The sequence below is a fragment of the Vicia villosa genome, linkage group LG5 (genome assembly GCF_029867415.1).
Source record: "Vicia villosa cultivar HV-30 ecotype Madison, WI linkage group LG5, Vvil1.0, whole genome shotgun sequence".
Lineage (NCBI taxonomy): Eukaryota > Viridiplantae > Streptophyta > Magnoliopsida > Fabales > Fabaceae > Vicia > Vicia villosa.
This window is the reverse complement of record NC_081184.1, coordinates 24,645,393-24,670,169: the sequence shown is the minus strand read 5'-3', so window position 1 is coordinate 24,670,169 and position 24,777 is coordinate 24,645,393. Positions and strand designations below refer to the sequence as shown.

Below are 24,777 nucleotides of genomic sequence, written 5' to 3'. Positions count from 1 at the left end.
TCTCATCTCAATAAAAAAAAAACATAGGTGATATTGATTGTAACAATGTTGTTTCTTGTACTAGTTCTTCTTGTTCTGTGTCTCATCCTTCCTTTGTTTTTGTTCTTCTTCAAATATAGAACCATGCCACCTGGTCCTAAAGGTCTTCCAATAATAGGAAATCTTCATCAACTAGATATTTCTAATCTTTATCTTCAATTTTCACAATTGTCAAAAATATATGGTCCATTGTTTTCAGTTCAACTTGGTTTAAGACCAGCTATTGTTGTTTCTTCAGCTGAAATAGCCAAAGAAGTATTGAAAAACAATGATCTTGTGTTTTCTAATAGACCTCTAGTATATGGTCAACAAAAACTATCTTATAATGGGTCAGATATTGCATTTTCTCCATATAGTGATCATTGGAGAGAAATAAGAAAAATTTGTATTCTACATATATTTAGTTCCAAACGTGTGTCAAGTTTTTCTTCTATAAGAAAATTTGAGGTGAAGAAAATGATTAAAAGAATTTCAGAACATGCTAATTCTTCAAGTGTTACAAATATGAGTGAGGTGTTGATAGCACTTTCAAGTACTTTGATATGTAGGATTGCTTTTGGGAAAAGCTATGAAGATGAAGGACACGAGAGGAGTAGGTTTCATGAAATGTTGCATGAGTTTCAAGCTTTGCTAGCAGAATTCTTTGTGGCTGATTATATTCCATACATGGGTTGGATTGATAAAGTGAGAGGATTGCATGGTCGTGTTGATAGAAGTTTTAAGGAGTTTGATGAGTTTTATCAAGAGATTATTGATCAACATTTGGATCCAAATAGAGAACAAATTAAAGATGAAGAGGATATTGTTGATATCTTACTCCAATTGATGAAAGAACGTTCACTTCCTTTTGATATTACCTTTGATCACATCAAAGGGGTTCTTATGGTATGACATTCTAATTCATATATATATATATATATATATATATATATATATATATATATATATATATATATATATATATATATATATATATATTGTTTATATTGTTAACAATCTTTATATTATTTTAACAATCTTTTTTAGTTAAAGTTTGTAAGAATTTGTTAAAATACATTATTTAATTATTAAGGTTTTTTTTTATATAAAATACTAAATTTTAACTCTTTTAATTAAAATATTATTTTAACAATATAAACAATTTTTTTTAGTTAAAGCTTGTAAAATACAGCTTCATAAAAATAAGAATAGGTTAAAATACACCTACTTAAATATTATATAAAAGAGAACTAGGTAAAAAGTTCACTTTAAGAAGATACACTTTAAAGTGTATTTAATTATTTTTTAGTTAATGTTTGTTAAAATAAACTTTACTTTCATAATATACGTGTGTGTATATATATATATATATATATATATATATATATATATATATATATATATATATATATATATATATATATATATATATATATATATATATATATTATATATATATATATAATTGATTTATTAAATTTTAGATTTTTAAAAGTATTGTTTTTTAAAAATATTGTTTAAAAGGGTTATGGTTAAAGTTAAGGTTTAATAATATATATATAATTGATTTATTAAATTTTAGATTTTTAAAAGTATTGTTTTTTAAAAATATTGTTTAAAAGGGTTATGGTTAAAGTTAAGGTTTAATAATATACTCAAAATAAGCGCAGTTATGTCATTAAATAAAATGATGTGCTCTGAATCAGCCCCTAAACCAAGGTAAATAGGAAAAAAAATTATAATATACTCAAAATATAAATATGAAGACATGTAGATAAAATATATCTTTTAGATATTAAAAGTATTTTAAATTTATTAATAAAACTCAGTCAAATAAAAACTTACATTTGAATTTTACCCAAGATCTTACAATTATTTGTGTAGCATATTACTTTGCCTGCAAATAAAAAAAATCTTCAATTTTTAAAAATTTAATGGTATAAATTTAATAATCTTCAATTTTTTCCTAATTATTATGATGTTATTTTGTTAGGATCTATGTTAGAAGGGTAATAATCATCGGAAATTATTGTAAAAAAAGATAATGATCATAAAAAATTCATACATACAATTAATTTTTACAGAATTTTTATTGGATTTAAACTCTGCATATATACAATGTTAAACCTAACAATAATAATATTTAATAATAATATTTGTTAATTATTCTTATGCTTTTACAAAATATAACATGCCAACAATGAAATATAAATCACAATTTAAGAAATCAAGTGGACTTTGATACCACTCATAAAAATTACATTTAAGTTTTTCTTTTGCACCTATAGAAAAAAAAAAGCCACCACCATATAAACATCTTGACATACATGCCAAATAACTCTCACCCTCTTATTACAAATCTGTCCTTTTAGCAGCATAACAAATTTCAAAAAATTATTATAGAAACTTTCATTCAATTCTAAGTATTTTTCTATCCACACTTGGATCTTCTCCCAAACTTTCTTTATCTTTAAGAAATTTAGCATAACTGGTTAATGTCAATCTATTATGTAACAATGTCCATCCAAATATCTTCTCTTCACTTTCGATGGAACTCTAACCTCACAAACCACCTTTAAAGCCTACTTCAATATGTCATTTGCCACTTAAATGTCATCATCCTGCATAAATGTCATCATTCCATAGGGCCATAGGAGTTTGTCTTTAAAGAAAACCACCATGTCAATTCTCTTTCATTGATATTTTTTTTAGTGATTCTATAATTTTCAATATTTGATTTGTTACAATAAATATTGTTTTAAAAAGTTTATCTTTAATAAATATTTAATGGCTCAATATTTTTGTGTAGAATATGCTTGTTGCTGCAACAGATACCACATCAGCTACATCAGTTTGGACTATGGCGGCTCTAATAAAAAATCCAAGAGTAATGAAAAAAGTACAAGAAGAAGTTAGGAATTTAGTATCTAAAAAAGATTTTTTAGAAGAAGATGATATTCAAAATTTTCCTTATTTGAAAGCAGTGATTAAAGAGACACTAAGATTGTACCTACCCGCCCCACTTCTTGTGTCAAGAGAATCAAGGGAAAAATGCACTATAGGTGGCTACAATATTCCAGCTAAGACGATATTGTTTGTGAATGCTTGGACTATTCAGAGAGACCCAAATATTTGGAAAAATCCTGATGAATTTTATCCAGAGAGATTCATAGAAAGTTCTATAAATTTTACTGGACAACATTTTGAGCTAATACCTTTTGGAGCTGGTCGTAGAATTTGTCCAGGTATATCTATGGCAGTTGCATCATTGGAACTTATCCTTGCTAATCTTCTATATTCCTTTGATTGGAAATTGCCAGATGGAATGATGGCGGAAGATATTGATACTGAAATGTTGCCTGGAATCACTCAACATAAGAAAAATCCTCTTCACCTTGTTGCAAATATCCATAAGTAGATGTACCATATTGTAGTATCAAGTTCATTTCTTGTTTAATAACTTATGTTTTTAATGCTTATATTTTCTTTGTAGCCCTTATTTTTATAAGCTATGTTATTGGTTATTGAAATTCTAGTGTATTTCTTATTTTTCACTTTGTTATTTTAATTATCAGTATGGTATCTAGAGCTTGTTTTGTTCCACCTTAAAATATTTGTCGCTTTTGCTTTAGATTTTCAAAGGCTTGGAATGTTTTTTTAATAAGTAACTGATATTAATAAGGAGTGTGATGGATATTCCAACCGCCAACAACAAGGCGAAAAACTAAACAATTGAGAGAAAGGATATTCCATACATGAAAATTACATTTATCCGAAAGAACATAATAAGATTGAAGCCAAGTCCAAGATAAATAAACTACTTCCGTCATGCACTTGGTGTAGCTATACGCCTCATTTCTGAAAATGATCGCGTTACGCCTAATCCAAATGCACCAGATCGTAGCAAGCCAAATGACCGCTACTGTAGTCCTCTTAGCTTTAATCTCCACCTTATGAGAAAAACCATAGAACCCCACAAACTCCTCCAAGGATAAACTGTCTAACGGGCCGATCCAATTGAACACTTTACACAATATTTTAGCGACAACAGTGCAGCCCCCTAAAAGATGCGGTAAGTTTTCGTTCTCCGAAAGACAAAACACACAACGTTGATCTCCCCTTCCAACGCAATTCCCTTTTTAATAATTGATCCTTCGTTGCTATTCTATTGTGAAAAATTCTCCACCCAAAAAAATGAATTTTTGGAGGCACTTTTACATTCCAAAGAAGATCAACATTAATAACAATAGATGGATGAATAGGCGGACCTGTAAGCTTTGCTAAAAAACTGTTATAGCATGATTTGACCGTGAAAGCACCTTCCGGATTGTCGCTCCAACTGTAGTTGTCCGTCTCTCCTTCAACAGGTTGAAAATCTCGTAATAGTTCGCACAATTCCAGCCATTGGTAGCCAAAAACGCTGCTGTTTTGGAACAGCACAGCAGTAGAGTTCCAGCGCCAGGATCCCTTTGTAAAATGCCCAGAATTCGCGACTGATACATCATCTTCCCGAACACTAGAAAACAACTCCGGATAGGCATAGTGCAGCGGCTGATTACCGGTCCAGTACCAAAACGGCAGCGACATTCCATTTCCAGCCTTGCAAAGGATGTCACCTGCAAAATTGTGGTGCAAAAGAGAAATATAGTTATCGGAAATAAGTATGTCTCTCCACCAAATTGAATCTCGATTGTGAACAACTGAGATGTCTCCAATGAGGACCTTCAACTTAATATTGCCATATTTTGTAACAAGAATGTTACGCCACACCGCCTCATTATCCACTAAAATCTTTCACTTCCATTTAGATAGCAAAACCAAATTCATGATCTCAACATTCTTTACGCCCAACCCGCCTTCTTCCCGAGGTTTGCAAACGGTGTCCCAACACACCCAATGAATTGGGGTCTTTGTGTCACTCCCATTCCATAAGAACTTTGATTGGATTGCCCGAATTTGTTTAAGAATTTTCGAGGGTGCTTTATAAAAGGAAAGGGAGTATATAGGGATGGCGTTTAAGAAGGAGTTGATAAGGCACACACGTCCCGCAATATTGAGGTTAACTCCCTTCCAAACGGCCAACTGACTCTTAAACATCGAAATCAAATCCCTCCACATTGATAACTTCTGTAGGCTTTCTCCCACCTTCACACCAAGGAATTTGAAAGGAAGCTTATCAATTTTACAAGATAGAAAAATTGACACTGCTTCAAGATAACCCTCATTGACGTTAACTCCGAAAACATTACTTTTGTTAAAATTTATCCGCAAGCCCGACATTAACTCAAAACCCCTTAAAATAGCCTTTATGCTCCACAAATTCACGGTATCTCCATCCGTTAATATAATGGTGTCATCCGCAAATTGCAACAAGTTCACACACTCTTCTTGATTTTGAACCCCCTAAAGTCTCCATTAGCAATAGCCTTTATCATTAAAGCCGTTAGGACCTCTATAACTAAAACAAATAAGAAAGGAGATAGTGGATCTCCTTGACGGAGTCCTTTCTCAATCAAGAAATCCTTAGTGGTGCTACCGTTGATTAGAACGGACATGCTACTAGTGAAAACACAATACTCCATCCATCTCAACCATTTGTGCCAAAGCCCATCTTTATTAGCACATACATTAGGAACTTCCAACTCACCCTATAATAAGCTTTCTCAAAGTCAACCTTCAAAACGACACAATTTCTATTATTTCTCTTAGCTAAATCCATCACCTCACTCAAAACCAACACACCATCCGATATGTTTCTACCCGGAACGAAGGCCGTTTGTTTAGAAGAGACTAGCTTCCCAATCACACTTCTCAATCTTCCCGCCATCAATTTTGTAAGGATCCTATACAAACTTCCCACTAAACAAATTGGTCAATATTTGGTCAAGGATTGGGGATTCTTGACTTTAGGAATTAGAGCAATAAAAGACGAAGTGCATCCTTTCGTGAGCCTAGCCTTATCATAAAAGTCCTCCACAAATTTGATAACGTCCAATTTTACCGTTTCCCAAAAAAAATTGAAAAATTCAAGCGTAAAACCATCCGGGCCGGGGCTTTTACTATCATCACAATCCCATACTGCTTCTTTAACCTCCTCCACCAAAAAAGGTCTTTCCAACCACTCACAATCAACATCTTCCAACCTAGCCAATTCCAAACCTTCCGGGACAGCCCTCCTTAAATCACTTTCTTTGAAGAAACTTTCGAAATGATTTTTGACCTCCATTTTAAACTCCTCAACTCCTTCCACCCTACCCTCCACGTTGTCCAACACCGTAATGGAACTCCTCCTTTGACGCTCCTTAATAGAGTTATGGAAGAAACAAGAATTCTTGTCACCATCCTTCAACCAAAGTTATCTAGACTTTAGTCTTAACATGCTCTCTTTCATAAGAAGTCCTTTCCAAAATTCACTAGAAGCCCCCTTCCTTGCTTCCACAATCGTGTCATTAAGTCTACCAAAATTATCAACCAAAGAAAGGTCTAAATCATTTATCTTTTCCACCTCTTCATTGATTTTTAGATCAATCCACCCAAAAACCTCGTGATTCCACACTCTAATATGGGCCTTCAAAAGTTTTAGCTTTTCGAATAAAATGAAATCTCCTCTCCCATCAATCTTCAACTTTGCCCATTCCTTGCAAATGAAGTACTTAAAGTCAACATGTTTAAGCCACACATTGTTAAATCTAAACGATTTTGGTCCCCAATCGATGCTACCACGATTAAGACGGATAAGGGTGTGATCCGATAAGTCTCTAACACCTATCCTTTGGTCTATGACACCACAATCATCAATCAACTTATTTGTTACCAAAAATCAGTCAAGTCTACTCATCGCCTTCCCGTTATCTTTGAACCACATGAACTTACCTCCCACACACGGAATATCTATCAATCCCATCCTTCCAATGAAGTTTTTGAACTCCTCCATGCCTCTCTGGTTTTAATTGTCTCCAACTCCCAATCTTTCTTGACTACTCGAGACTTCATTGAAATCGCCTCCTACACACCACTCCTCATTCACATATTTTAACCTCCTTTCAACCAAACTATTCCACACTTCTCTTCTTAAGGCCATATTGCAAGATGCATAAATATTTACCAAGTTAATGTATAAACCTTCTCGGAGAATATTAATACCAACGTACCCTTGTCCTCTAAAGCTGTAGTTAACCGTCATAGAGCCTCTTTTCCAAAGAATAACCATTCCTCCTGCCGTTCCATCCGAGTTACTAGCTTTCCATTCAACCTCACCTCCTCCCCAAATAGAATTGGCTATACTGTCATTGAAGCTGTCTAATTTTGTTTCTTAGATGAAACACACCTCCACTTTACTAGATTGTAACAAAAAGCTGACTCTCTTTCTCTTGGATAAACACCCCCTCCCCTTATATTATAAGATATAATATTCATAAGAATGGTATCTTAATCGCCTTCGACCCCTTCAGTTCCAAATTCTGCCCCAATTTATCCCTCCTTTCCATGTCTTCGACCAAATTAATTGAAGAGCTATCTTCAACACCACTTACCACCCCTAATCTAGCAATAGAATTCCAAATCTTCCCATTCACCTCCGAATTCGAAGGATTCAGTATCCTATTATTACACCTTACCACTTCAGAATTAGTGTGGGATAGACAAGGAAACGTACCGTAAGAATTATTATCTTCTTCAAGCTCCTTATGCGTTCCTGTTGTCAAAATCTAGAGCGGGCATGTTGATTTTCTAGGAGCTATACAAGCAAAGTAGGAAGGAACAGAATCCACCTTCTCACCCAGGTTCTGCAAGCTTTTCACGAACCTCTTTTTAATTTTGGAAGAAGACATCTTGGGCTTTGGATGGAGCTTCCTACAAGCTGAACCAAAAGAGATTGGGCCAGCATGCCTTTTCCCTTTTTTCTTCGGCCCATTATGAGGGCATTGAGACAATAAGTCATTTAAGTTCTGGGGCCCACCTTCACTGCCAATATCCACCGGATTATTACTGTAGCTGCTTCCACTTTTTCCTCTTTCTTCGGTTACCCTCCTATCAACATAACCAGCATTAATTGCATTAAATGCATGGTTGGAAATTGGTACGTTATTAGTCAACAAATCACCATCCAGTACCATATTATCAACAATTGTGGTAATATTCTTCTTCTTTATGCCGCTTGCAGACTATGTTACCTTCCTAAATTCCCTACTTCCTTCAACCTCTTCACTTGTCTCCATCAATTCATAACTTTTAGTCAAGGTAACCTTGGACACTTCACTATCCTGACCGCTCTCTTCCTCTATGGAATTGACGTTCTTCGAAGAAGATGAAAACTCAGACTCCTCTTCTTCCCTTACAAATCTCGTTGTAGCATTAAGAAATATTGGGGAATAATCTTCTATCAAGAAATACCTATACGATACTCCATCCACTATAACAATGCACTCTTCATTAATCCAAGCTCCGTGTCTGTTCTTAACCAAGAACTTTGCCTCATCCATTCTAATCCTTGTAACTGTTTGATCATCGCACTTGATGAAAGCACCAAAAGATTCATAGATAAGTTTAAAGAGTTTAATGCCCCAAGCGTGACAAGGTAAACCCGATAATTTTAGCCATACCATACACTCCAAATCTATATCAGAAGGCTTCCAGGCACGAATACTACTAAACCACTGACCCCACCAATCTTTGCGTTCCTCTATGAAAATCTCAACTTCACCGTAAAGAAGGTCTTCAAGCAAACACCGGTTAGGTCCCAACGGCGTGACTCAGATAGTGAAGATTCCTTATTCGATAAACACGTTCTTCATCTCAGCCACCATTGCTGAATTCCTCAACACCCCTGTAAACGCCCTCCCATATCTATTAAGATCTTCAACCTCCGCCTCCAGTGAGAATGATCTGTATACAGGCCCAGCTACGTTCTTCTGTGTTGCTGTCTTCCTATTCATCGTGACTTTAGCGAATGATCGCTTATCAACCCACCCTGGACCTCCTCTTCCCTTATGCACTACTCCATTGTTATTGAGTAAGCTAGCACAATAATCCCTCGCCCTAAAAAGCTTGTTAGAGGTCTTTATAGATCTTTGGAATCTTGGTAGATTATTATATAGTTTTCTATCCTCTAAAACAATGCTATCAAGATTGATAGCAAGCATTTTCTCATCCTTCACATTCTGAAAAAACGCGAAGTCATACCTCTTTCCCCTTCTATATCTTCTAGGAGGGATAACAACCTCCTCTAACTCTCCATACTCTTTCAGTTCAAAAAACAAGTCATTTGCTCTCCACTTGTCTCTAAACTCCGTAATAAAGAAAGATGTTAACTTTCCTTCGTTATCCGTCTTCCTCCCTCCGTTCGCCACATCCGAAACCTCCTTAACTCCATTCCTACTATGTTGTTTTCCTACTCTTCTCCAACCATTAGCCATGGAACCCAAAGCTCACACTTACCAACTAAAGCAGACCCCAAGACCAAGGTCCCTAGCCTTAAGGTTAGGAGTTTAGGCCGAAGATCTTGAAGAAAACCTAACTAGCAGTGTTCACTTCACTATGGAATGGTAACATCTTGAATACATAATCTTTGATGGAGACATCTTTATTAAGTAAGATTTGTCTTTGCCATGTTCTTTTATATGTGCTTCCCTACTTCGCTACTTTCATTTATATGTGATTTTTTACATTGATGTTTGATTCTATTGAAGAAAAAATTCTTCCATTGAATCAGAGAATTATATTTGCCATGTTCAATCTCCCTTTGTGTGCTTAAAGGTCGAGATTAGATTATTTATGGTTTTGGTTGTTCCTTTCACTATTGGTTTCAGTATTGATCAAGTATACGACTTAATTGCTTCTCTTTGTTGTAATTTAAATTTTTTGTTGCTTTGGCTTGGTTTGATTTTATATGGTTCATCTTTAAGTTACATTAAATTTGTTTTATTTGGTTCAATTTTATTTTGCTCGGCTGGTTTGATTTTTTTTATTCATATGTCGGATGATCCATCTTCGTGGTTATTACTCGTTAAGAACTTCAAATAACATTAAGAATCATGTTTATCGATGTTCAAAGTTTTGGTTAGTACATAATGTCATTTTCCAATTTTGTCTAGGTCTTTTACTATTATATGATTTTTTGTTATATTTTATTTTGAATGATTGTAATAGCCCATTTGGTAAAGACTTAAGGGTAAAGAGGTACAAGCATGAGATCCTGAGTTTGAATCTCACATTTCTCTCATTTTTGTTTTTATTTTTCTATCTTTATTTACATTATTTATTCACAAAAATAAAAAATTATAGTTATATTTTTAATTTTTTTAATTAAGCATTTTCTAAATAATTATTTTTAATTTATTTTATGCATTTTTTCTATCAAAAAAGAGTAATGAATCATAATAAATATCAAATCATTTTCACTTGTTTCTGATTGACCATGCTTTGTCATACTATCTCCTGATTGGTCGAAGTTTGTTAGCTTGCTATCTCTTAATTGGTCGATGTCTCCACATCAATCAGTTATTCAATCAAAATAATTAAAATATACTCAACACACTTAAACTTTCTTTTTCGCTCTGTGCGGCAATCACATCAATCCTTTTGCTATGTGCATCTAATGGAAAACCAAGACAAATCATTTTCATAACTAAAACCAATCAACCAACAAATCCGAATTATGTAGACTCTGATTTTTCTCATCACTCGATGAGAAATATATAGGCACAAGGATGCGAAACCAAGGCGAGTCCTGTTAGAAATTATTAATATTTAATAATATTTAATCACCATGGGTGTGTTCCAAAATGACAAGAAAATATCTATGTGAAGTTTGAATTTTGAATATGAAAATAGGCAACACTTCGTGAAGTGTTGCAATAGGCTGTTTGTAGTTTGAATCAGAAATAGGCAACACTTCATGAAGTGTTGCAGAATGAAAACATGTAACTCTTGGTAAATGTTGCAATAGGCCAAGCATTGTAACTTTTGGAAAAAAGAATTGTTTTGCCAAGGGTCGCTACCTTATGAAACAATACTAAAGTGGCCTATAAAAATCTCATTATGGATTCAGAAGTTAAATAACGAAAATGTATATCTAATAAGCCTATCATATTCACTAAAATTCCAGACACTCTTCGCTACATCCAAGTTTTCGTCGATCTTACGCAAATTCGATAAAAGGCTGAATTATCATGGATATTCTTGCATTTCAACTCTAAGACTTTTTGAGAGTGCTTGAAATACTTATAAGGAAAGTGATTTTGTTCACGATTTAGCCTCGAACCATTTGATTGAAATTATTTTTTCTAACAATCTTATAAGTATTTTAAATAATGGCTATCGAGGCTTCAGTTTCAAGCATCAGAGAAAGAAATTCATTTTTTAAGAAGAATCGGTATTATGAATTCGGATTGCGATGTAAGTACCTATATATATATATATATATATATATATATATATATATATATATATATATATATATTTTGAATTATACGAAAAGGTACGTTACTTAATTTTACTTGATTTGTGTCTATATGTTCTCCCATTAAGATAAATTTGGAATTAAATATTTTCTCCAATAAATATTTTCTGCCATTATGTTTATTAATGTGTAAATTTGATTATGGATGTTACGAGCATTTAAATTCACGGTCGGCTGCAATATCATTAATATATAATTAATTTATGCATGGTCTATGTAAATTGGTCCATATACATGGAAGTGTGATTGTTTTACTTAATTAACATATATACATTTGATATGAGACGAGGTTTCTTGCTGCACCCTTCTGTTTATGGAGCATTGTTGTTATCACTTGAATCATTGTAACATTTGATAAATAAATTGAATGTTATTTGAATATAATGGTTCAGTGTCAAAATGAAGAATTTAATACAAAAGGTACACAAATTTATATTTTAAATTATGATTTTGTGATTAATTAGTAGATGTAATTTTGGTGGAGAAATAAACATACATGTTTGTTTATTCATACCCATGGTGAAAGGTACAAATTAACATCTTTTATGCAAATAATTTTTATTGATTATTAGTTATTTTTATGCAATTGAATTATGATCTATATGCTATGTAAATCGTTTGTATTCGATTAAATTTATTATCATAAGGCATATAGAGATCATCTGAAAATGAATCATGACTTATATAGACTTATGAATTTGGAGTCTAATGTGATTATTGAATCCCGAGACGTGGGATTTTGAAAACTTATCACAAAAGATAAGGAATTCGAGATTTCCACGAATGAAGAACATCATGAGGAATGCTCTATACGGATAATTGAAACACATCCCGAACTATAAGGATGAGTTAGTTAGAGAGTCCAAAAGGCTAAGGATCTAGGATCGAACAAAATTAATTATCGACTTATTTCTCTTTTTTAATAGAAGGAAATAGTGAGAATTTTGTTCGTAAGATTACAATTATTTTTCAAATGGAAGATGGTCCTAAGATTTAAAATGAAGAAGTATATGCAAGGGACTTCTTTTGGAAGGATGTTATCCAAGACAAAATGGATTCAACAATGTCAAAGCATACCTGGGAACTTGTCTATCAAGACTCAATGGATGCAAGTGGGTGTTTAGAAGGAAGTATCATAGTGATGGTACACTAAACACCTACAAGGACAAATTAGTGAACAAGGTTTTTAGAAAGAAAAAAAAGTGTTGATTATTTCAACACATATGCACTAGTAGCAAGGATGACGATAGATAGAGTATTATTTACATTAATTTCTTTGCATGACCTTATAGTTCATAAAATGGATGTTAAGACGAAATTCCTAAATAGAGATCTCAATGAAGAGATTTACATGGATCAACCGAAAGTTTATGTGATTCCTATTAATGAACATAAGGTGTGCAAGTTTTTCAAATCCTTGTATGGATTAAAATATGCACTAAAACAATGACACCAAAAGTTTGATTCTATCATTGCAAGATTTACAAATTAAAAAGGAGACACCTAAGTTAGGAGGGGACTTCTCAATCTAATAAAAAAAAGAAAAAAGAATTCAAAGAGTTTTTCATCATCAAAAAGGGGGAGATTGTGAAGAATATATCTTATACCTAATTTTGATGAAGACAAAGGTTACCAAAGAAGAAAAAGGATCAAACGTGTCATGCACGTCAATGATGAAGTTGACCAAGAAAGTTTAACATATAAATTCAATTGAAGATTTGAGAGAAGTGAACATAACTAAGGTACTCATTGCAATTTATATTATACTATTTTAAATTGCTCATAATTGCATCTCTCACTTCATCTAAAAACCTTCTTGCATCATCATGCATGATTATCTAAAAACCTTCTTCATCTAATTCTTGTAATAAGCGCTTGTACACAAAGTTGTGTAAGAATATTGTGATATTCCTTTGTCTCTATTAGGGGTGGGAATAGGCCAGGCCGACTAACAGGGGCCTACGGCTCAGCCTACATAGGCCAAGGCCAGGCCAGGCTTTTTACATAAATAGAAAAGGCCTAGGCTTTTTTATAAGCCTATTTAGCTAAAAAGGCTAGGCCACAGGCCATATAAAAAGTCTTTTAAGCCTATGAGGCCGGCCTATTTAAATAAATTTGAATAATTTTATAAATATTATATTGTATTTTGTATTTTAAATTAAAATATAAAAATAAATATTAGTTATCTTAAAGAAATTATGAAAATAAGATGAAAAAAAATCTTATGAACAATGTCATTAGTTACTTCCATAAGTTTTTTCAAACAAATAGTATCACAAAATTTATACTACTAGGTAAACTCAAATAAGTCAATGCAAACAAAAATTTAATCTCATTGATCTTTTAATTTGTTAGTCTATATAAAGTTGAGTTGAATGACTTATTTATAAATGTTCAAATGAAATAGGCTTTTAAGTAGGCTAACAGGCCAATCAGGCCTTTTAAAAGGTCAGACTCAGGCCAATAAAATAAGCCTACGATATGCTACAGGCCAGGCTTAGGCTTTGAATTTTTTAGCAGACCAGGCTTAGGCTTGGCAAAGCCTAGCTCGGCCCAGCCTATTCCCACCCCTGGTCTCTATGTTGATTACGTGTTTATTATTATCAACGAGATGAATGGAATCTTAGAAACAAAGAGGTTTCTAGCTTCCACACTCAAGATGAAAAATCTTGAAATAGTGGACACTCTTTTCGATCAAAGTAAAGCGAATGAGTGGGGGTTTAAAACACAGTCAAACACATTATATTGAGAAAACTTCCACATTCAAGATGAAACATCTTGGACTAGTTGACACTATTTTTGGCATCAAAGTAATGTGAAAATAGTGGGGGTTATGAACTTAGTCAAATACATTTTATTGAGAAAGTTCTTGATAAGTTCAAATTGTCACATTTCAAGAAACTGAATATTCAATTTGATCTTAATGTCAAAATAAAGATGGAAGAGTTGTGTTCATATTAGAATACACAAGTGAAATCAGTTTTCTAGTGCAATGTAATATATCCGACATAGCATATGCAATCAGTAAATGAGTAGATTTACTAGCAATCCAAATGGTGAGCATTGGAAGGCCATCACGGGGATTTTTTGATCACAAGGAATTTGATTATCTTTTAAAAACTAAAGTCCTAACCTCCATTATGGTGGGCTTCCTGCCATATTAGAAGGATATACCAATATGAGTTGGATATCGAGTGTTGGAGATCATAAATTTAACAATTAAGTGGATATTTACACTAGTTGGGGTGATATTTCTTAGGAGAGCAAGAAATAAACATGCATCATTCTCTTAACCATGGAGCCATAGTGTGTGGATCTCGCTCTCATTGGTCAAAGAAGTTAAATGGTTGGGGGACCTTCTTTTGGAAGCTCCATTGGCTAAATACAATGTTTCAAAGGTGTTAACACAATGTGTTAGTCAAGCCAATTTATCAAGAGAATTCAGATAAGTGTAAAATGGAAAGTCTAGGCACTGAGGCCTTAGGTATTCGTGAGAAAAATGATTAAAGATGTAATCATTTACTCGCATATATACGATCGATCTATAATTTAGAAAATCCATTTACTAAGCCATTGGCCAGAGACTTAGTAAAAAACAACCTCAAGAGGTATGGGGTTGAAACTCCTTGAGTAAGAGTTCTGACAGCGGCGGCAACCCAATCTTACGTTAACAGAACATTAACCTCAAGATTTTCAATGGGTAACAACAAGTCGTTGATTTGGATAGTTGTCAAACATTTTGTGGTAATGTTGACCTTAAAACGAGGGTTGAGTTTTATTTCAAACTTTTAATGAAGTTCAATACCGAGGGTACGTGTCTCATGGAAAAAGACACAATATGAACTTCACCTATGTGAATTTCGAGATGGTGCCGTCTCAAAGTGAGAGTTGGAGTTTCTCTCATGAAAAATTCATGAAACAGGATAGCATATGGCCATAAATAAGTGCTAGGCGAGAAATGTAGGCGAAGAAACCTTAAAGAATGTGTGTAAGGTAACGCCGGTCTATTCACATGGATTAATGGTTTAAAAGCATTGCTACCTAATATTCCGATTAGACTTTGCGTTATCCTTACTAAGATTAAGTTTAAAATCGAAAGATACTTAATTGTAATAATATTCTTTGTTTCCCTTTTTCTGGAATTGATCTTGTCATTATTAGAACAAGTGGGGGATTGTTAGAAATTATTAATATTTAATAATATTTAATCACCATGGGTGTGTTCTAAAATGACAAGAAAATATCTATGTGAAGTTTGAATTTTGAATATGAAAATAGGCAACACTTTGTGAAGTGTTGCAATAGGTTGTTTGTAGTTTGAATCAGAAATAGGCAACACTTCGTAAAGTGTTGCAGAATGAAAACATGCAACTCTTGGTAAATGTTGCAATAGGCCAAGCATTGTAACTTTTGGAAAAAATGAATTGTTTCGCCAAGGGTCGCTACCTTATGAAACAATACTAAAGTGGCCTATAAAAATCTCATTATGGATTCAGAAATTAAATAACAAAAATGTATATCTAATAAGCCTATCATATTCACTAAAATTCCAGACACTCTTCGCTACATCCGAGTTTTCGTCGGTCTTACGCAAATTCGATAAAAGGCTGAATTATCCTGGGTATTCCTGCATTCCAACTCTAAGACTTTTTGAGAGTGCTTGAAATACTTATAAGGAAAGTGATTCTGTTCACGATTTAGCCTCGAACCATTTGATTGAAATTGTTTTTTCTAACATGTCCTTTAACCACTAATTATTTTATAATTTTAACCATTGTAAATACCTTTGTAATGAAAAGTAAAAAATAAATAGACAAACATTCCTTAGATAAGCACCCTTAACCCTAGATTAAAGAAGGTTCCCTCAAGATTTTTAGTTAACATTTTTAAGAGATTATTGAAAGTGTTGCCTATTTTTCTTTTCTTTCCTCTTCATCTCTATAAAATTATAGGGGACAACTTCTCTACCCATCACAAAAAGTTGGGTAGTGTACCTTCAATCAATCACATAATTTCATCTAATTTAACACATTTAATTATTTATTAAAATATTACAAATGTTGGTTGTTTTCAAAGTATTTTACAAAGGATGTAACCTTACCCAACTTTTTGAGTTGGGTAGATAAGAATTCACCAAAATCATATTGTTAACATTCTTAAGATATAGCTGAACAAGTTCTTAATGGAGCATCGATAAAATTCTTGACGTGTAAGTTGCCAATCTTTATATTATATACTGTTCTTAATGAACATGCAAATAATATTAATTCATCTATTATTTCAAAAAATTTAAAAAACATATAAATGAAATAGAATTATACTTTTTCATTAAATTACATTTATTATTGATAAATTCAATCATATTTTAAATGCATAGTAATAAGTAATTTGCATCACTATACAGAGTTTTGCTATGGTTAAAGCTATAGTTTTAAACGAAATTCTCATTACTGGAAGGTGAAATTAATTTTTTGAAATAGGATGGGATACCAAGTTATGTATAAAAAATTTGGATCATATAAAGAGTATTAATTAAAAAATTATAAATGTTAAACTTTAATTCGAAATGTTCATTATTTTATGAAGTTTTATTTATTTATTTATATATATATATATATATATATATATATATATATATATATATATATATATATATATATATATATATATATATATATATATATATATCAGCCAATGTGTGTGAAAAAGGGAGTATAATATTACAATGTTATCAAGTTGCTGTTTACAATAATTATTGGTGGTCCACTAAGTCCATTCTAGAACTTTGCTACAGTCCCAATCTAAAAACAGACAATTCAGAAGATGAGGGTCCAACTTGGATTTTGGACTGCTGAGACATGTTATGGAAGGAGAATTCACAGTTGAAATAAATATGATAAGGATTCTGTTTAGATTTATTCTCCAACATATTAAGGATTTTTCAATTAATAATAAGTATTTAGTTATATGAAAGTAATTTCCAAAGTTTAAAAGTGTTTTTGTAAAACCAAATAGTAGTTTGCACATTACATATATTGGTTTAGCTTGAGTAAGAAAGTGAAAATAAATTACCACCACAAAATAACAATCATTTCAGTGTCCAACATGAATGAGACAATGATCATGAGTTGTAGGCCATGAAGGTATGGGCATTAGGTGTTTGGGGAAGATTTTGTCTCAATGTTATTGCCCCCACCTTTCTAAGAAAAAACACATTTCATCTTGTGTCTTTTTCTCACTGCCTCTTATCCTTATATAGTTATCCACCACTCCTACAATTTTTTTAAAAATATTATAAATTGTATTCTTTTCACTTAACAAATAATTTAAATTATTTGATTTTTATTATTATAATTAACTTTTTTGAAATTAATTTTTTTTTCACCCTTAAAAATGTGAGTCTATACAATACTATGTTAGAACAAGATTTGTTCTGATCAATATTCTTGTTTTGATGATAACAATGTATATGAATTTTGTATAAGACAATGTGGTACTCAAATCCTATGCATTTTCCATTTCAGGAAATATATAAGGAGTATGCACAATTCAGCGCTAAGAAGCACTGACTCAGAAGGTTCATGATTGCAACATCAGAACATGCTCTCGCAAGACATCAGAAGATGGTCAAGGAGAATCAGAACATGGTCTATGAAGCATCAGAAGAACTTGAGTTCAGAAGCAGAAGCACTTCAAAGTCAGAAGACAAGAAGATGCTCTGCACCAAGCTGTAACTCTGATTCTGATTATTCAAACGTTGTATTCACAAAATCTGAGATCAGAAGTTAGTACTAGATGACATGCTATGAAGTCTAATCTCTGACTGACAAAAGGAACGTTAGAAGCTACAAAAGGCAAAGTCAGTAAAAGCAGAGAAAAGCATGGCTCGAGGTAGTCGACAAAACAGTGAAAACATTAAATGCAAAGCTGTCCAGTCACGCAACGCATTAAATGCATTTCAACGGTCATCTTCTCAAACGCCTATAAATATGAAGTTCTGATCAGAAGCAAAACAAACAACTCTTACAAGAATACCAAAACGCTGCTGAAATCAATACTTACGAACTTCATCTTCAACCTCACATACATTGTAATATTTAATGAGTGTTAAGCTTAGAACTTAAGAGAAATATCACAGTTGTGATTATAGCTTTCTAAGAAGCAAATTTATACTCTTGTAAACATTTATTTTACATTGATTTGTAAAAGGTTCCTAGAGTGATCAGTGAGATCTGCAGACTCTAGAAGACTTTGAAGTTTCTAAGTGGTGATTTCCTAGAGTGATCAAGGTGTGATCAGTATACTCTAGAAGACTTAGAGTGTTTCTAAGTGGATAACCATTGTAATCAAGATTGATTAGTGGATTAAATCCTCAGTTGAGTTAAATCACTCTAAGGGGGTGGACTGGAGTAGTTTCGTTAACAACGAACCAGGATAAAAATATTGTGTTCATTGTTTTTATCTTAAGAGTTTTTAAAGTTACACTTATTCAAACCCCCCTTTCTAAGTGTTTTTCTATCCTTCAATTGGCATCAGAGCACCTGTTCTAGGTGCAAGCACTTAACCGTGTTAGAAAAAGATTCAGGGTGAGAAAAACACAAAGTCAATATGGTTGATATTGTTACATCCACTTCTACATCTACTTCAAATGATCAACACAACAATGGAAATGGAAATGGATATTCTAGACCACCAGTATTTGATGGTGAAAATTTTGAATACTGGAAAGATAGATTGGAAAGTTAATTTCTTGGTCTAGATGGTGATTTATCGGACTTGCTTGTTGATGGTTACAAACATCCAGTAAATGCAAGTGGAGCAAAGATGTCAAGACAGGAAATGAGTGATGATCAAAAGAAACAATTTAAAAATCATCATAAGTCAAGGACTATTTTGCTGAATGCTATTTCTCATTCTGAATATGAGAAGATATCAAACAGAGAAACTGCCCATGACATCTTTGAATCATTAAAGATGACTCACGAAGGAAATGTCCAAGTCAAAGAGACAAAAGCTCTTGCATTAATCCAAAAGTATGAAGCCTTCAAGATGGAGGATGATGAAAACATTGAAACAATGTTCTCAAGATTTCAAACTCTAACTGCTGGATTAAGAGTGCTTGACAAGGGATATACAAAGGCTGATCACGTCAAGAAGATCATCAGAAGTTTGCCCAGAAGATGGGGCCCAATGGTGACTGCATTAAAGATTGCAAAGAATCTGAATGAAGTATCTTTGGAAGAGCTGATCTGTGCTTTGAGGAGTCATGAAATAGAGCTGGATGCTAATGAACCTCAAAATAAAGGTAAGTCTATTTCTTTAAAATCTTTGAATAAAAAATGCACTAACGCTTTTCAGGCGGAGGAAGAAGATTCTGAAGAAATACTATCCCATTTCCACTCTGGAATATCCAACGGTTGCAACAACCCTGCAGAACGCTGATGCTCCACTTTTGACTTCTGACATACCAAACACGCATATACAAACTGTGCCACATCCCTTTTCAAACCAGACCACCAAAAGATCTTTTTCAAATCCTGATACATCTTATTGGCTCCCGGATGAATACTCAAACTGCTTTTGTGACCTTCCTCTAAAATCATCTTTTTCAGCTCGGAATCATCAGGTACACAAATTCGACCACGGAATCTCAAAACACCCTGACCATCCACTCTGAAGTCGCCATCATCACTTTGATTTGCCACCATAAACAAATCAACAAGTTTCACATCCATTCTCTGTCTCTCGCTAACGGTCGACAGAAAATCATTCGTCACTTTCAACATACCCATCTTCACACTACCTGGCGTCAATTCACATACTAAACTAAGATCACGAAACTGATCCAAAAGTTCCCACTCCTCCGCCATCATAGCGGACATATGCAAAGATTTCCGACTCAAAGCATCGGCAACCACATTAGCTTTACCAGGATGGTAATTCAAGCTAAAGTCATAGTCCTTCAAGAATTCCAACCACCTACGTTGTCTCATGTTTAACTCTTTCTGATCAAATAAGTATTTCAAACTCTTATGATCACTAAAGACCTCGAACCTTGCACCGTAGAGATAATGCCTCCAAATCTTTAATGCAAAAACCACCGCAGCTAACTCTAAATCATGAGTGGGATAATTCTTCGCATGAATCCTTAACTGCCTCGAAGCGTAAGCCACCACCTTACCTTCCTGCATCAAAACACCACCTAACCCCATATGCGATGCATCACAATACACCACAAACGGTTCCTCAGGATCAGGTAAAACCAAAACCGGAGCTGAAGTCAACCTTCTCTTCAACTCTTCAAAATTCCTTTCACAAACTATGTCACAAATAAACGCCTTACCCTTGCAAGTAAGCTGAGTTAACGGAAGTGCCAACTTCGAAAAGCCTTCAATGAATCTTCGGTAATAACCTGCCAAACCTAAGAAGCTTCTGATCTCAGTAACCGATCTCGGAACCTCCCATTGTAGCACTGCATCTACCTTGGATGGATCCACTGCAATCCCGTTACCTGAAATCACATGACCAAGAAAAAACACCTCTGATAACCAGAACTCGCACTTGGATAACTTAGCATACAACTGCTTCTCCCTCAAAACCTGTAACACAACACGCAAATGCTCCTCATGCTCTTCCGGAGACTTAGAATAAATCAAGATGTCATCTATGAAGACCACAACAAACTTATCCAACTGATCATGGAATATGCGATTCATATACTCCATAAACACACCAGGTGCATTAGAAACTCCGAACGGCATCACCAAAAACTCATAATGCCTGTACCGAGTCCTAAACGCAGTCTTCTGAATATCTTCCTCCTTCACCCGAATCTGATGGTAACCAGATCTTAAATCAATCTTGCTAAGCACACAGGCTCCCACCAACTGATCCATCAAGTCGTCATTCCTAGGAAGCAGATACTTATTCTTAATTGTCACCTTGTTCAACTGGCGATAATCAATACACAACCTCATGCTTCCATCCTTCTTCTTTACCAACAGAACTAGAGCTCCCCATGGTGAAACACTAGGCCTCACAAAATGTTTTGCTAGCAACTCTTCCAATTGTTTCTTTAATTCCACTAACTCTGATGCCGACATTCTATATGGCGCCATAGAAACAGGCCTCGTACCAGGAACTAGATCTATGGAAAACTCCACCTCTCTCCTTGGCGGCACATTAGAAAAGTCTTCAGGAAACACTTCGGGAAATTCTCGCACTACTGGAAAATCCCCAACTGCAGCTCGACTCTCCACAGTCAACGATGCAAACACACCAAACAATTGTGCCCCATCTTCTAATAGTCGATTCAACTCCTTGGTAGATAAGACATCAAATTCCTCATCCTTCTCAAGAAATGGAAACCTCACCAACTTAGGATAACAATCGATATGGACACGATTATTCATCAACCAATCCATTCCCAAAACCACGTCTAACTCGTTCATCGACAAACAAATCAAATCAACAGTAAAGTCCTTACCGAAGATTGATACCGGACAATTCATACAAACTAAAGAAGTAGTCACCGACCCCATTGCTGGTAAATCGATAACCATCTCACCACCCAAATCAGATAGAACAAGACCTAATCTTCTAACACAATCATCGGCTATAAAACAATGCGAAGCACCCGTATCAATAATAGCAATTAAAGAAATGCCATTAATAAAACAAGTACCTCTGATCAGTCGATCACCCTTGTCCGTCTGAGTTCCAGCCAAAGCAAACACCTTCCCACCAGCTTGAACTTTCTTCTTCGGACATTAACCGCTCATATGTCCCTCTTCACCACAATTAAAACAAACTATTCCCTTGAACGTACAGTCGGATGACAAATGTCCTGCCCTCCCACACTTGAAACATTTCCTCGTGTCACCATTGCAGGCATTACTTTTGTGGCCAGGTTTACCACACTTAAAACATACAATCTTAGCAGGAGCATCTCCCCCACTAAACCTTGGTCCATAATTCATCTTTTGCTTACCCTTCCCTCCATCATACGGCGTCCCACGATTTTGCGGACCTTTGTTCCTCTTTTCATTAATCACCTTATGATGAGCATTATTATCCTCATCATAAATCCTACAGCTGTCCACCAAATCTGGAAACACCCGAATCTTCTGATACCCTACCGCCTTCTTGATATCAGAACGTAACCCATTCTGGAACTTAATGCACTTAGAAAATTGTGCTCCCTCACCAACAAAGTGCGGGTAGAATTTCACAAGTTCATTAAACTTTGCCGCATATTCAGACACAGACAGGCTGCCTTGAACCAAAGCCAGAAACTCAGTCTCTTTCTTTCCACGGACATCCTCCGGATAATACTTCCTCAAAAACTCCCTCTTGAACACCGTCCAGGAAATCTCTTCACCGGTTGCTTCTAACCTTGCCAAAGTCTCCAGCCACCAATCATCAGCCTCCACAGCTAACTGAGAGTGCCATACCTGACTTTCTGCTCTTGCGTGCAATCCATCACACGAAAGATCCTCCCCATCTCCTTCATCCAAATCAAGGCTCCCTCGGGGTCATGCGTTCCCTTAAACACAGGAGGATTCTCCCTCTGGAAAGTCGCTAAACTCCGAGACCTTGCATTCTCATCCGTATGCATAGCTTCAGCCATAGCTTGTAATGCAGCAGCAATAGCAACGTCATTACGTCCAGCCATCTCTAAACTTCACAATAACACCAAGAGAAGTAAGCCCTAAAAAAAAACACACAAGAATTGTTAGACCAAACGACACGACACTTGGTCGGACAAGACCGACCCGCTCTGATACCACTAATGTAACACCCCAATTCTACCCAGGCATATAGGTACAATTATCAGAGTATAAAAATTAAATTCATAAAAACAATTAGGGCGTTAAACTTAAGTAACCACATAACCAAACATAACATACTCGCAAAAGATGCGTAACACAGATAATCAAAGAGGACGGATTCCCATAAACACCTGAATGTATTCACACTTATATAAATGCATCGGTAAACAAAATATCCACAACATTCTTCCAAAATACATCGCATGAGAAGGTGTCCAAAATACATAATACGAATGCATCTAAAGGATCAAATATACATCAAAAGGATCCTATAAGCATTATCTACAAAATAAGTGTTCAATCCCCCCTAGGTGTTACGTATCACGAGCGGACGACACCAAAACGGACGACTACAAAGAGAGCACCTACACTTGCGGATCACCTGCACATTACCCACGAGTAGGTAACATTAAGGCAGAAGGGTGAGAATATAATTCATAATGAAAGCATGATCAATATAGTAATGCCCATATATATCATTAAGAATCATATAACAAGATAATCCAATAAGTCAACCACAGTCAATATATAAGTAATGCGGTACATGAATGATAACATAAATTATAAAGACTGACGATGATGAATGAGACTCGACTATGCGTATGCATGTGGTACCAAATCCGGAGTAAAACTCCTCCTTGTCATTATGACAAATACACCTGCCAAGCATTATGCTGGGACTTTATTCCACTCAGGAAGCCCGCAGGCTGTCGTCATCGAGCACGCAGCTCCCACTGATGTCCTCTTGCCACTCAGGCTAATATACCGTTACCGAGCATTAAGCTCCTACTGGTAACCATGCCCGCAGGCCATCTGTTAACAGCATTCTGCCATTAACGTATTGAAATGTTATGCTGTGCATACAAACGACTCGATTACATAACAACAACAACAACAATAAAATAACTCGGTCACATATCCACATCACACCGGTTATATTAATCCACACGGATACATCATCAAAATTGCCACTCAGGCGTTCATATTCACACAGCACACATATACCGTCAAAACATACTTGATTAGCAAATATTATTTCACAAAAATACATTTATGGAAAACTCATTCAACCACCAACACACCCCTCCTTATCATAAAGCATACTCAAGGGTTCTCATAATACTTCAAACGGCGCGTAGAAACGACCTACGGTTCAAAAGATACAGCAAAACGAAGTTTGGAAAAACAAAATTTCGCACAGTCCGCTTGAGCTCCGCTCAGCGGACCCATACAGGGAATCATCAATCAAAAATACAGAACCTCTGCTCAGCGGACCCCCCTCCGCTCAGCGAACCTGCGTAAACCCAGAAAAATCAGTTCTGCAACAGACCGTCTCAGCTCCCTCTAAACCATTCAAAACCCATTTAAACCTTCATCCCAACACCAATACAACACAAACATGCTATATATACACCTAATCCATGATTAACACATGGTTGAATCATCACATATTATCTTTGACCTAAATTT

The 24,777-nt window shown here is 34.7% G+C and overlaps 1 protein-coding gene across 1 annotated transcript; it reads left to right on the top strand.

The window, feature by feature from the left end:
- LOC131601459 (6,7,8-trihydroxycoumarin synthase-like) lies at positions 1 to 3,572 on the top strand. Its single transcript, XM_058873276.1, has 2 exons — positions 1 to 924; positions 2,828 to 3,572. Exons 1-2 carry the CDS (start codon positions 46 to 48, stop codon positions 3,434 to 3,436), a joined length of 1,488 nt encoding a protein of 495 aa, XP_058729259.1. The 5' UTR covers positions 1 to 45; the 3' UTR covers positions 3,437 to 3,572.
- The last annotated feature ends 21,205 nt before the right edge of the window (positions 3,573 to 24,777 follow it).

What these genes read in the sequence shown, in the direction of transcription:
- LOC131601459 (XM_058873276.1), top strand. Translation starts at nt 46, where the DNA reads ATGTTGTTTCTTGTACTAGTTCTTCTTGTTCTGTGTCTCATCCTTCCT. An exon ending in ACATCAAAGGGGTTCTTATG is followed by an intron (nt 925 to 2,827) that starts GTATGACATTCT and finishes ATTTTTGTGTAG; the next exon opens with AATATGCTTGTTGCTGCAAC.